Genomic DNA, 15,416 nt, shown 5'->3' on the forward strand with positions numbered 1-15,416 from the left:
AAAAGTTATTTTCTTTGCGGTGCTATATTTCACCGTTCGGGACCCATACTCCAATGTATCCTCCAATGTAATGGTAATATGGTTGTATCCGAATACCTATCCCAGAAGTAATAGTACTTAAACTAGGCCAATCTGTCTAACAATTGATCAATAAAAGGAATAAGAAAATGATCATTTTGAGTTGCCTTATTCAACTTCCTATAACCAATACAAAACCTCCAACCTATCACCTTCCTAGATTGAATGGTACATTATTCTTATTCTTAATAATGGTTATCCTACTCTTCTTTGGAACCATTTGAAGGAGGCTAATCCAAAAACTATCTGATATAGCATAAATGATACCAATGTTCCACAACTTATACTTCTCGGAATGCACTACCTCTTTCATTATGGGATTAAGTTTCCTTTGATGCTCAATAAATGGATTATAAAACTCTTTCATCAAGATCTTATGCATGTAAATAGATAGACTAATCCTTTTAATGTCTAAAATAGACCACCCAAAAATGGTATTGTGCTTCCTTAACACATTTAAAAGCTTCTCTTTGTTCTTACTGCTTAAAAAACCAATAATAATGACCAAATAGTTTGAGTTCTCACCCAAATATGCATATTTCAAATGCTAGAGGAGGGGTTTCAACTCTGATTCCTCTTTAGGAACACTCACATCCTTTTCACTTGCATTCAACTTATCCTCAATAGAATCTAACAATTCAATTTTAACAAAAATTTTTCAAGAATAATCACCGAGAGAAAAAGACTTAAAAGAATCCACATAATCATCAATATCAAAGTCATCATATTGAACAAGTGCTAGATTTTTCTTCCTAATAGATTAATTCGCTAAGCAATGCTCAAGAGGTCGTTAGGATATATACCATGAAAAAGGGACTCCACATAAGTGTTAATCACATAAACCATATTACAAAATTGAACTTCATTTGAAAATTTCATGGTAGTGAAGATGTTGAACTTCATCTCTTCATTGTTAACTTTAGAGTTAGATTCCCACATTGTATAACAATAATGGCTTGGTCTTAAAGATTACTAGAAGATGAAGCAAGTTCAAGCTACAACTTGATTATGCATATGAAAAGGTCAATTTTGGAAGAAGCATGTCCAACATTCTTGAGTTACCTGTAAGTAAAATGACATGCCTTCAATGCTTGTAAGCTACTCATGCAAAGACACATAGATGTAAGCTATGGAAATGAAGCAAATGGCATTAAAGCAAAAGCAATCTTCAATCTTAATTAAACAATGGTTGAAGGATAAGTAGCAAAGCTTGGAAAGCTACTAAGGACATTGCGTTCACATTGGCAAAGTTACTTAACCATGAAGCTCTTTCATTTTATTTGCTTATAGAGTTGGTTTTGATACACCTTTTTTAGTATAAAATATATGTTGAAATGTATTGGAAATAATGTGTCAATTTTGGTCACCAAAACATACAACCCAAGTTCAAGTTAAATACTTAAGTTTCCAAAGAATTAGAACCTCCTAAAGGATCACTAATATCAAAATGAGAATTCCTTTTATGGTTACTTATAACCATATTAAAGGGAGAATTCTTTTGTAAGATCACTAATAGCCTAGAGAAAGTGAGTATCCATCTTAATCACTAATACCATGTTCCAATTGTTACCAATATAGAATTTTCATCGATCCCATCATTAAGTTCCTTTTGGTTTCAATATTGTGTGTTTTCAAACACAATAACCATAATATGTGTCTCATATTCTTTTATCTTCCTCAAACCAACCTTGCCCTTTTTAACAAAGTGGTATAAAAAACTAACTATAACAATTGTTATCAAAACATATAGATTTAAGAGTGTAACTTATGAGAACGAAGTAAAAAGTCTACATTTCGATGATCATGACTTCATGACATTTTCCAACAGCAAATAAGGGGAAAGTAAATAAGGGCTAGGAAAGTATATCCAAAGGAGGAGAAAGGAGAAAGTTATAACCTTGCTACATTTACAGAAAAAATGACACACAGTCAAGACATGTTGGTGGAGGCTAAACATTCAATGCAACTTTTGCAAATGTTTTGGTCATATTGAAAAAGTTTTAAAGGGGAAAGAAAAAAAGGCAGATAAATAATCAAGCAAAAAGACTTACAAACAACAATCAAGAAAGGAACGTATGTACCTTCACAGCATCATGCATCAATATAACCTCAAACAAAGGAGCCTGGATGATAGAACACATGAGTTATGACCTAAGCTTATTCATCAAGCTACAATAAAAATTAAGACCTGCAAATGGCAATTTCATAAAAAATCAAGGCATGGGAAATGCAATCATCAAAACATATAAGGATAGCAAAGAGGTGCTCACTGTTTTGATAAAGCAAGATAGTTTTGTGTTTGAGGCTCAAGATTAAAAAAAAAAAATATATATATATATATATATGATTTTGTATACAAGAAATGAAGATGCTTGCAGTCATGAAATGCAACAATCAAGAACTCTTCAAATTTAAGCTAAAGATGAAGACAACATAGCCAATGCATATCATTTAGCGAAAAAGGTATAAGGTCTTTAAATGAGTTTTATGAAAGAGTTTACATGTAAAACACTAACATTGCCAAAGAGGAGTGTTAGAATATGTCATACTGGTCAGTATAATGCTATGTAAACCCTTAGCTAGGATATAATGCCAAGGATGTGTATGTTTGCACTTTATGCTGTTATGTTGATTAGTTTTGTGTTTGTAAAATATGTATCATGACAAACAAAAAGGTATGAAACTAATAGTTTAGTGATGCTTACATGTATACGATTTTGGAGATTACTAGGAGGCGAAGCAAGTTAAGGTAGCAATTTGCTTATGCATGAAGAAGTCGATTTTGGGAGAAGCATATCCAACTTACTTGAGCTATTTGTGAGCAAGATGACATGCTTAAGATGCTTGTAAGCTATTTGTACTAGGTGGCATAAAAATGTGAAGCTACTTATTATGAGATTTCCACTTACAAGTATATGAAATATAAAATGGTTATTGTGAGTAACCAAGTGTCAAACCTACACGAAAGAGTATGATTTAATTAATTTATCTTATTCACACATAATTATTATATTAACAGAATCATTGTTGTAAAAACCAATTTATTTTTTAAAACTTTCAAACTAAAAACATAATTAAAATCAAAGAAATCAAATATTATAAAAAATAAAAAATCAAATAATATGAAACAAAGGCCAATTGAATAGAGTAGAAGAAAACTATGCCTCGAAATATTGATCCACAATACAAGGTAAAATCTACAATATAAAGATTTAATAATTAGAAAGGTTAAACAAACACTGTAATAATGTGAGAGGCAAGGTTGTCATTTTAGCCATAATCTTGCTTCAATGCTTTTTCTATTCTTATAAATCTCCCAGGCTTCAACTAAAATGCTTCAACGGTAATGGAGGAAGAATGTGGATATGTGTTAGGCATATTTCTCCTAACAGTAGAAAGGTATATACATCTTCTGAAAATAAACCCTAAAAATAGATGTAGAGTTTTCTCATTCATTCCTAATTTCAAAATACAAATAACAAATGATAATATAATTGCTAATATTTAACTCCTATAAATTAGGAATGCAACCTAATACCCTATAAATAAAAATAAATACATAAAAATAGATAATAATTATCATATACTTATTCATGAAGAAATTCGACTGTTAGGCTTTAATTCTCAATTAGGGTTTAGATTTTTAGTTGGCAAATTGAACTCATATGGGCCTAACATTTAGGGCTTCAAGTCTTTACTCAATTAAACTTCCTATTCACGATCAATAGCCCATTGAATCCTTTAGTTTAGACTTAATCAAATACGGCTTCAAATTCACTAAGTTTGTACAGATATACTGACTTCAAATAGATGTTGGCATTTATCCCCTGATTGGCTGGTTATGAAATTTTACATGGATGTTCTCACACATCTTAAGAAAATTCTACAACTTTAATCACTGAAAAATTCCACCAGTAGCTCCAAATATGATCATAATAGTAATCACTGCATAAAAAATCAGCATCTCCAATACAATATAATATAGTGGAAAATAAATCTTCACAATTTCAAAATAAATCACTAAACTTCTAAAATTCGTATCCATAATAGATAATTAACAACCCAGCTCCATTAAAGCTCCACTCCATAACATATATCTTTCCATATTTCTTTTAAAAATAATCAAAAATAGCCTATAAACTGAATATTTTAGTCTTTTTGCCTAAAAATGATAAAATAGTAAAATCAAAAGATATTTAGTCCAATTAAACACAATTTACTAAGAAAGTTGTAAATAATAAGCATAAATAAGAGCCATAAAATAGTAATATTTAACATGGACCACTACTTTAATATAAGTAATATATAAGAATGAGGTAACTGTCATTACTATAAAAGAGGACTTCAATCTTTTGCAAACAATGTTAGAAGAACAAGTAGCAAAGCAAAGAAGGCTAATAGGTGACATTGTATTCACATTGGCAAAGTTACTTAACCATGAAGCTCTCTCATTACATTTTCTTACGGCGTCGATTTTTATGAACTTTTTGTACTATTAAATATCCATTGAAATGTAATGGAAATTCTAAGTCCATTTTGGTTCACCAAAATATAAAATCTTTGCAAATTCTTTATTTAAGGTTTCAAAGCATGAGAATCTCTTATAGGGATCACTAATAAGCATAGAGAAAGTGAGAATCCTTTTAGGATCACTAATTACTAGAGAATCCATCTTGATTTCAATATCCATATATGCGAGGAGAGTTGCAACATAACCCAAAAGCATGCACCAAAACTATAACCATAACCATATTGTTTCCTCAATATCATAAATATATAGAAAACCTATTTGGTTTCTAGTGTGAGTTTTAGTCCAATACAGAGAGGAAGCTAGTTAATGTTCATATCCAAACACTAAATTGTGTGTCAAAGCCATTTCTCTTCTTAGAACAAACTTTGCCTTTCAAATAGATTTTCTCCTAGAATTATGCAAACTTTATTTATAACCGTTAAAGGATTTGTGTTATGAAGTTTTTAATTCATTATCCACTTTTAATCAAGAAAGATTTGCAATATTTTATTCATGGAGCAATTGTTAGAATAAATGAGAGCCTAGGAAATCACTTGGTTGATATCCATTTGGCTTTTTCTAGAAGCCATAACATCTAGTGCTGCTATAATGAAGCTTTGATGTACCTACAACATGGAAACCATCTTTACATGGGCATGTTAAATGCAATGCAAGTGTTGGTTTTTTTGTTCAAAATAATAATTGTATTGCAGATGTATCAAAATCTTTTCTATGCTTTTCTCTCCATTAGCTATTGAATTATTATCTGTAAAGGAAGCATTAAAGTTTTGCATATAGATTTTAAGGATGTGGATTTTTGAAGTGATTCTAAGGAGGTAATTCGACTTATAACTTTTATTGAGGATTTGTTTGATTGCTAAACTTTATTTAGTTGCTAATAATAAAGTTTTATTAGCTTTTAATAGTAAGATATTTTGTAATTATAGTCCTAGGGTGGCTAATAAATCAGCTCATTTGTTAGCCTGTCACTCCTTAACATTGTCATGTGTACAATCTTGGTTAAAGGAAGTTCCAAATTGGTTACTTTCAACAATTAAAAAGGAAACAAGTATTTGTAATTTTTTGGTTTCTTTATAAAAGTTCAATGTTTATTTCAAAAAAAGAAAAAAGAAAAAGAAAAAATGTGTGAATGGGATACCCAAACTTCAATAGCATAAATGAAATATTTCATATGTTTATTTATAAAATAAAGCGTAAACGTGTTAAATTAAGATATTTATTTGAATTATTAATATTTAACAAATTTTTTAATAAAATATAATAAATATGTTGATTAAATTCATGATCCATAAAATCCATGAAACTTAGAACAACCAAGTAATGGATGAAACTTAAAACCATGACATTTTATGTTATAATTTTTTTCCCCAAAAAAAAAAATAAATAAATAAGTGTGTGTGTGTGTGTGTGTGTGTGTGAAATTGAAAGGGAAAATATTTTTGGAAGTTGATAGAAATTCTTATATTAAAATATTTTCAAATACAAGTAAGAAAGGAGTATGGGAGCTTTGACAATGCAAAACTCTTAACACCTTACTACAAGTAATTTTTTTTTTCTTTTTCTCGTTGTTGTACATTGCAAATGGATGCGGCTACCTGTTTATAGGAGGATGAGATTATCATGCATGTTGACATATAGGTAGTATAGGTGTCAAGTAATTATATCACAAGCTCATGCATGATACAAGTTTTATTTTAAGTGTCAACTAATTACATTAAATGTTCACATATGTATTAATTGATGAGTAACCAAATTCACTCGCAAGGTGTTAAGAAATTGTATCACCACATTTCAACTCTCCTCCTTGATGCACATTTTTTAAAATCTGATCATTTTTCAAAGTAATTCAAATTACGCACTGGGTAGTGCTTTGGTGAAGATGTATGTTAGTTGTTCTTCAGTCTTGCAATACATCAACTCAATCTCTTTATCTTTTACCACATTAGAGAGGAAATGAAATTTGATTTTGATGTGTCTCGTTTTCATTTAAAATACAAGATTCTTTGCCGTAGCAATTGTTGATTTGCTATCAGAAAATATTTTTGTAGCTTCATTCAGAGGTTCTCCCATGGCTTCAAAGGTTCTTTTAGCCAAATTACTTAACTTACTGTGATTGCAGCTATAATGTATTAGACTTCAATAGATGATTATGCTATATTTTCCTTTTGTGATGCCCATGAGAAATTCCAGAGTCTAATGTGAATGCGTAAGTACTCTCAAAAGTCATTTACTTATCCAATCCAATCGCTCCATATTTTTTGTTCCCTACAAATATCTAAGTATACTCTTTGTTATGCTAAAATGTATTTGACTTAACATGAACTTTGAAAGTAGATTTATAGCATACATGATGTCTACTTGAGTAGCAATAGATATAGCAAACTCCCAATTAGACTTCTGTAAAGCCTATTATCTGCCTTCTCAAATCTATCTTCTTTATTCAATTTTATATTTGCCACATGTGGTGTAGTTACTAATTTATAATTATTTATTCTTAACTTTTCCAATACTAATTTGGTGTACTTCTTTTGAGCTATGAATTCTTTTTCTTTTTGTTGGCTCATTTTAATGCCAAGAAAGTAATGCATCAAACACAGATCTTAGGTTTCAACATATGATGCTTGTTCACTTTTACTTCTCCTAAATATTTAATCTGTGAAGTATTTGTCAATTATATTTTACTAAGCTCATGGAGCTTATTTTAATCCATATAAAACTTTCTTCAGTTTGAGAACCTTTTTTTTCTTATTAAGAATTTTGAACCTCAACAATTGTTCAACATAGATTTCTTTTTCAAGATATTCATTTAGAAATGCAGATTTCATGCTAAGTTAATGAATGTGCCAATTTTTTGAGCAGTGAGTTCAATGAACACTCTGTTGTGTCTAATCGAGCAACCGAAGAAAAAGTTTCATTATAATCAACACCAAATTGTTATGCATACATTTTCATTATAAGTCTTGCTTTGTCCTTCTAAATTGAACCATCTAGGTTAATTTTGTTTTGTAAACCTCCTTAACTCCGATGACTTCTTTGCCTATAGGTGGTCCTACTAACTCCTACATTTGATCTTTTTTCAATCATTTTTATTTCTACTTGCACTGTTTTCATCCAAGCATCTTCTTTCCATGCAAGTTCAAAGGTTTCAGGCATTAGTGTAAGTGGGAATCTTTGGCTCTTCTTCTTCTCCACATCTTTTTGTCTTGAAGTTGAAGGTTGAGTTGATATAATAATTATTTTCTTCTCGACTTTTACTTTATCGTAATTCCAAACTATATTTTCATCAAATTCTACATCTCAACTGATAATGATATTTTTTGTTTTCAAGGTAGACTCTATAACCTTTTGATTCAGAATTATAGTCAGGAAAAATACCTTCTTTTCTTCTTCTTCTTCTTTTGTTTTTTTTTTTTTGGTCATCCAGTTTGCATTTTTTTTTTTTTTTTTTTTGGGATGTGAACATAGCAAATATAACCGAACACTTTAAGATGTTTTGCTGAAGGCTTTTGTCTACTCCATGCCTCAATTGGTGTATAGTTTTGAAATGCCTTTGTTGGACACCTATTTAATAGATAAACTGTTGTACAGAACTTGTTTGGAAGGCTTCGTCTTTCAGCCTAGTTCTTGCCATCTCCATAATAGTTTTATTTTTTTTTCTTTCTGATATACCATTTTGTTTAAGAGCATATCCAGCTATCATTTGATGTTCAACACCTTCATCTTCATAGAATTTAGTGAACTATCTTAAGTTGTTTTCATAACTATGATTGCACTTTAACACTTTTATTTTACAGCCCTCTAATTTTCAATATAATTTTTAAATTTTTTGAAAATCTCTAAAACTTGTGATCTTTTTTGCATAAAATATACCTAAATCATTCTTGAATAATCATCAGCGAAGAGAATGAAGTACCTGTTATGATTATGTATTGGAGTTCTCATCGGGCCAGATACATCTGTATGCACCAACTCTACCAAGCTTTTAGCTATTCATGATTTGCCTAAACTGAATGATTGATGATGTTATTTCCCAAGAAGACAACTTTCACAACTGCCATCATTTTCTTTTATTGGTGGCAAATCTTTCATTACATTTTTCCAATGAAAAAGACTCAATCCATGAAAGTTAAAGTGACCAAACATTTGATGCCATAGCCATGAGTAGTCTATTGCGCCTTCATAGTTAAGATCTTTTTTATATCTTCATTTAATAGGAAAATTCTTCTGCTCCATCCGGACGTTGACTATGGTCATGCTATTGTCATAAATTTTGCATGAGTCTTCTTCAAATTGTAGATAATAGCCATATTATACGTCTGACCTACACTTAGTAAATTTTGCTTTTAGCTGGGAACTAAGAGAAAATTTGCACAAGCCTTTTTCCTTATTTTGTTTGGACAGCAATTGTATGTTTACAATTGACTTCCACTAGTGCTCTATTTCCCAATCTGACTTGTGATTTACATGATATTGCATCACCACTCATATGATTACTATAACCACTATCAATATACTACGTGTCATTTTTTTTACTTTTGTTACGATTTAACAAGCAGAAAAAATAATTCAAGCATCATCTTGTCTTTAGAGAAATTTGCTTTGTTATTTTTTCTAAAGCGATAATCCTTTTTCTCAATGTGGCCAAATTTTTTTTAATTCTCGCATTTTGGTTTATCACAAAACAAAAATCCTTCTCCAAATGGTTTGACTTTTTACAAATACCACAAAGAAAATAATTTGCTCTCTTTTTATATACATCATTGTAGAGCCCTATCCTTTAAATTTTTTCTTTAATTTTTTCATTCATTTTTTTTTTCTATAATTTTTGAGAGAGTGCATTAGATTTTAGACTGAAATGCACTCTCAATAAACTTTTTCCTAGGGGAACTCAATCTTTTTCCCAAAAGCATATATGAACCCATCTACTCTCCTATCGAAAGTTGAGAAATATCCTTTGACTCTTCAATAACAGTCAATATTGCATCATATTTTTCATTAACACAAGTCAATATTTTCTCTTTAGCCCCCCCAAAAAAAAAAAAAAAGTTAATATTTTCTCAACAATTTTCTTATCGAAAAAATGTTCCCTATATGCTTTCATTTGATTTACCAACACTAGTCACTATTTCATCTTTAGCATATTCATATTCTTTCATCTTCAATTTTCAAATTCTCTTCTAAGAGTTTGTAATTTGGAAGTGTATACCTTTTCATTGCCATGGAACTCTTATTATAAGATATCCCACGTATCCTTAGCATTTGTTACACTCATGATCATGGAAAAAATTTCATCAACCATAGCTTGTTGCAGAATGTATAATGCGTTTGAATTTCTTTGTGAGATCTCCTTTACTTTTTTTTTTTTTTTTTATTAGGACCAGCAAAAGTTGAGCTATCAACTAAAAAGTTAATTCCAATTTCAATAATATCTTACAAATCTTACGATTTATAAAAAACCTTCATTTTAATGCACTAAAAATTGTAGTTCTCACCTTTAAAATTGGCACAAAAATTGATGAAGAACTTGATTCGGCCACAACAACAATATTATGTAGAAGAATATCTTTATATCTATCACTGGTCGAACGAAGCTTTGATATCACTTCGAAATTGAGGGGGAAATATATTTTGCAAATTACTAGAAATTCTTGTATTAAAATATTTTCAAAAATTAAAAATAAAAGAAGCTGAGAGCTTTGATAACATGAAACTCTCAACACCTCATTACAAGCTTTATTTATTTATTTATTTTATTGTTGTACATCGCAAATGGATAAGGCTCCCTATTTATAGGAGGATAAAATTGCCATGCCTATTCACATATAGGTAGTCTAGATGTCAAGTAATTACTTCACAAATTCATGAGTGAGAGTTTTAGTCTAGGTGTCAGTAATTACATCAAATGTTTATGCATATAGACACCTAAGGAAGCTTAATTAATGAATAATCAAATTCATTTGTAAGGTGTCCAAAAATTGTTTCATCACATTTCAACAATATATATAAATTCTACTATTAATATATATATATATATATATGTATAATATCCTAATGAAATTTGACATGGACTTTAATATTACCTATATTATTGAAAAAAAGTTTCTGCAATATTTTGCATAATGTTGAAAGCTACATCATATATGTTGATGAGGGATAAATTATACATATAACCTATTTCCGACCCAAATGCTACAATATGACTTTAGACGACAGATTTAAAAACCGTCGTCAATAATAACACTTTAGCGTCGACGTCCAGAAGATTGTCCAACATATGAGAAACAGATATCCATCCCATCCTCGACGAACCGGAACCTAGATGGGTTTTGTTTAAAACTCAAATGCGTCAGTGACTGAGATTTTGGATCCTAAAATAAAGAAATAAATAAAATAAAATAAAATCCTTAAACCCCCCAAATACACCCTAAAATATTCCAGTATGTCGGTGCGATTCAATCCAATAATTTTTGACACCATCAATCGCTTCGTCTGTATTCTTGATGTTGCTGCCTGAAGCAGAGTTCTCCGACACCCGTAGATAATGGCGATGACTTCTCTACCAGACGAGCTGTGGACGCGAATTCTAGAAATCGGTGTTCAAAGTCGCGGTTTTACCTACAAGGATCTCTGTTGCCTCTCAATCTCATCCAGACGCCTTCGCCGATTATCCAACGACGACTCTCTCTGGTCCCACTTTCTCTCATCCGATTTTCCCCTCTATCCATCTGCTTCTCCATTGGTTTCCTCCAAATCCATTTACAAGTTGAGGTAAAATCTTGTAAAATCTATGTCGAAGAGAAGAGAAGCTCTCAAGGCTATGGCTTCTTTTTGTTTTGTTTTTTTTTTTTTTTTTTTTTTTTTTTTTTTTTTTGTTTCTGGGTTTGTTTTTGTTGAAACTGTTAGTTTTAGATTTGAGAAGGTGAGAGAGAAGAGAATAGCCGCACAGCGTAGGGCTCTGCTGAGGAAAGAGAGTCAGATTGCTGAACATTCCAGAAAGATCCGAGAGTTTGAGAATCGGTTGGCTGAGGAAACCAGCAAAATGAAAGCAACTCTTTCTGAGGTATCGAATTTACGAAAGGTCAGGTAATTATAACTCTCAATTTTATAAGAAAACTAATCTAACACTTTTCCAAAAAAAGTTATTTTTTTTTTTTTTTTTTTTTTTTTTTTTTTTGGGTATCTTTCTGGGTATTTCAGGGAAGCTTCTGTGGCTTTGAATGTTTGGCAACCAGAGGTCGTTAGGGGAAGGCACAAAGAATTGGTGGAGCAGAGTGTTGTGCCTGTGGAGTCTCGGGTCAATACCTTGGAGATGGAATTTAAGGTTTGCAAGCAGCAGATTTTGGTATTGAAAAAGGCCTATGTAAGATGTGCATTCCATGGTTTTTTTTATTTTTTATTTTTTATTTTTTTTCCTCTGTTGTTTTTGTCGGAAGAATTGCAAAGAATGTTTGTGATGGTTGACTTTATATGTTTTCTGGTGTTAGAATGACGAGAAGCAGAGGCTTGATACAGCGAAAGAAGAGTTGTCATCATTGAAGTATCATCCTTTACAGAATCAGGAATTAGTTGGTGGTGGGCTTGATGAATCTCATGCTAACATCAAAACAAAGAAGTTGAAAAGATCAAGTATGTGTTAGGCTCTAAACACTGGTCCTTTTTGCTTTCCAATATGACATGCCATGCCTATTGTAATCTTATTGTCCATTTGTTAGAACCTGGTTTAAGATACCCATTTGCCTCACACACAGGTATAAAATCGACAAACAGTGTTTCATAAATAATTCGTCTCATCTTTTATGTTATGTTGTTAGATGTTGCTTGCTATACAGGCTCCAAGAGGCTAAACTCTCCTTAATCATAGTCTGTGGATGAAGTGATAAAATAATTTTGTTCTTGGTTCTAATATATCTACTAGTGGTTGTGCTGTAGATGTCAATGATTTAGACAATTCGATATGAGCAGACACTACAGCACTAGTTTTCATAGGATCAGTTGTTGGAAACTAGAATTGACTTTCCTTTTGCTTTCATTTACGTCTTTTTCTGAGAGATTTATTATAGAAAAGTACCATTATTTTATTTCTTATGAACCAAGGATCGATTTGATGTTCATTAATAGTGAATTTATACGGTTTTGATGGTCTTTTGTTTTAAAGCAAGAATGTCCTTTTTAAGGAAATGGATTTGTCAAGCCCTAGGCCTTAGAGAGGAGTTAATGAGAGAATTCAGCTTAGCATTTTGAAAAGCGGCCGCTAGGCTTTGAGAATGGGCTCTTAGAAAATTTTGTCTGTTTGTTTATTGTTACTATTGTTGTTCTTGTTGTAGTTGAGAGTTCATAAAGGTAAATCATAGATTTGACATATATTTGCATTTGATTTGGGATGTCTAGTTCTTCTTTGGTGCATAGCGTGTTGTCTATTTCATATGAAATGGTCAATTATTGTCGCTAGGCTTGCTATTGATTGAATTATGTCATTCTTTTTATTTTTGTTTTTATCGATTATGTATTTTATTATGATTTTTCTAGTGTGACCTTCAATAACGACTGTAAATTATAGTTGAGGTAAATAAGGTGGAGGATAATCTGCTTCTTGAATTGAATGGCCTAAATGTGGTTTAAGAGAATATGATTAATCTTCTGATATGGATATGTTTGTATACAACAGTATATGTGTTAGTGTTCGAACAATTCTTCGCCGTGGTAATAGTACGATGTGAAACTAAAATGTGAGTAAAGGTAAAGGACTAAGGAAAATTCCAGAACAAGGGGAAGATAGAGATAGAGATGAGAGATGAGAGATGCATGTAAATCACAAAGGCAAAAGCAAATGGGGGAAAAATAAGTGCGAGAAAATATAATAGGGAAGAGGAAAAGATGCTTAGTAGCACAAAAAAACTATGGAAGATAAAAAAAATTTGACAGAGGAGTCTCCCAAGTATTTATGGGAGGTAGGAATCTTGGAAAGAGAGTCGCATGGCTAAACCCTTGGAAGAGAAGTGGTGTAGAAACCCAGAGAAAGTAGCTGAAATATATCTGGTGGAAGCCAGTGGGAAAAACACTGGAACAGAACAAGGTTTAAAAAAACACAGGGAAGGTAGCAGAAAAATCAAGAGGAAACCAGTGTGAAAACCTAGGTAAAGAAAAATACTCTGGGAAAAAAAAAAAAAAAAATGATAGAAGTCTAAGGATGGGGAAACTGTCTCTCAGGTCATTGGTGCTGATAGTTTTTTCCTCTGCATTGCCTTACACTGCAGTCATGTCCTCAGGGAAATGGAAGAGGCACGGGGTCATCTTCTCTTTTTTAGGGTGAAAAAGGCGGACTGCATTTCTCTTTTCAAGGGTGGTCGTGTTTAATACTGCAATAACTGTTGAATACGATGTAATTCAATGTAATTTCATTATGGAGTGGATGATTTTGGTACATGGAAATGGCTTTTTAACGTCTTTCGTTTTGCTTACCTACTTGTAGTCACTATTTATCTCGTGTTAGCTTGTACAATTGATTGAGCTGGTACAGTAATTTTGCATTTGTATCCAAATTCTTCTGAAAATTCCTTTTTCTTTTTCTCTCTCTCCTTTTTTTTTTTGTTTTTTTTTTTTTTTTTTGGTGGGTAAAAGTTATTTCTGTAATTCACATATCCTATCTTCACCATAAAACAGATTTATACTGCAATTATCATATCCCAGTGTCCCTACTCGTTTTCTTTTCCTGACCAAATGAGAATAATAATTTATTTGAAAGAATGCCGATTGAACATGTTTTTGGTGAGCCAACTGGACATGTTTATTTGTGTTGAAACTGAAGTTGCCATACTGAAATTGTCCACGCTTTTTAGAGAGTTAATTGTGTTTTGGTTTGGTTTTTGTTAAAACTACAATCTGCTACCATTTCTTTGTGGCTTAAGCTTTAGAAAAAGATGGTAACATAAAATGGTATCAGAGCCTCGTGGCCTTGTTGTCTATGAGTTCTTGTGTTGGAATTTGGCCTATACGTGAAGGTAGTGTTAAAACTGCTATATGCTACTGCTGTATAGGCTTGATACACATGGTTGGGTCTAGTTTACTATCGGTTTAACCATTTGGGATTTGATTCCGACTTGACAATTCTGTTGCTTGTTAAGTCAACATCGTGAAGTACCAGTACTAACATGTTATGTCGTTTGTCCAGATGATAATAAAGGGAAAAAATCTTAGACAAGGCTAGGAAGGCCCTTTTGGACACAGCCTTGATCTCTGAAGTGCTGTTGAATGTGCTCTGGTCTTTGAGTTTCCTTGTGAAGGCAGCAATAAACACAGCAATAAAGCTCCCAACTGTATGTGGCAGTGATGAGCGTCGCAACAATGGTGAAAATGATATTTGAGATAATTTGTTGGCTTCAGATTACGTGCATCTTTAGCTGAAGTCAAGGTGGGTTCTTATTGCATTTTGTACTTCATCTGTTGTGTATATATATCAAGTACATGTATAGTAACTTGCCATGATGTACCAAAAAAGAAAAAAAAGGTGTAGTAAACTTGGTGTAAGAATAATGAAGCAGTTGAAACGACAAGGAATTGGCACAGTACTTATCGTCATCTATGTCGCTGCTTTTTTATTAAAGGTTTTTACTAACTTTGCAGACTTTTAATTGAATTTGGGTAAATTTCACTATTTTTTATTTTTTTTTTCTTTTAAGGTAAATATCATTGTGAACTCTTTTATTTTCAATATTGTATTTTTATCTTGAAATATCACAACAACTTTCTTACAATCACTTTCATTTTAACATAATACTATTTTTTTAAAAACTATTAATGATATAAACTT

General features: G+C 31.6%; 1 protein-coding gene across 4 annotated transcripts; it reads left to right on the forward strand.

Annotated features, from left to right (window-relative positions):
• The first annotated feature begins 10,718 nt into the window (after window positions 1–10,718).
• On the forward strand, window positions 10,719–15,176 carry LOC107433006 (F-box protein SKIP24). Of its 4 annotated transcripts, none has more exons than XM_048465662.2 (5): window positions 10,719–11,377; window positions 11,519–11,692; window positions 11,807–11,969; window positions 12,094–12,235; window positions 13,864–14,168. In XM_048465662.2, exons 1-5 carry the CDS (start codon window positions 11,151–11,153, stop codon window positions 13,917–13,919), a joined length of 762 nt encoding a protein of 253 aa, XP_048321619.1. In that variant the 5' UTR covers window positions 10,719–11,150; the 3' UTR covers window positions 13,920–14,168. The 4 variants fall into 4 exon arrangements, with proteins under 4 accessions (XP_048321619.1, XP_060668817.1, XP_060668818.1 ...); XM_060812834.1 differs by lacking the exon at window positions 13,864–14,168 and adding an exon at window positions 13,275–13,754; XM_060812835.1 differs by having other exon boundaries at window positions 10,720–11,377; window positions 13,876–14,168.
• The last annotated feature ends 240 nt before the right edge of the window (window positions 15,177–15,416 follow it).

Source organism: Ziziphus jujuba, chromosome 11 (assembly GCF_031755915.1).
Source record: "Ziziphus jujuba cultivar Dongzao chromosome 11, ASM3175591v1".
NCBI classification, from domain to species: Eukaryota; Viridiplantae; Streptophyta; class Magnoliopsida; order Rosales; family Rhamnaceae; genus Ziziphus; species Ziziphus jujuba.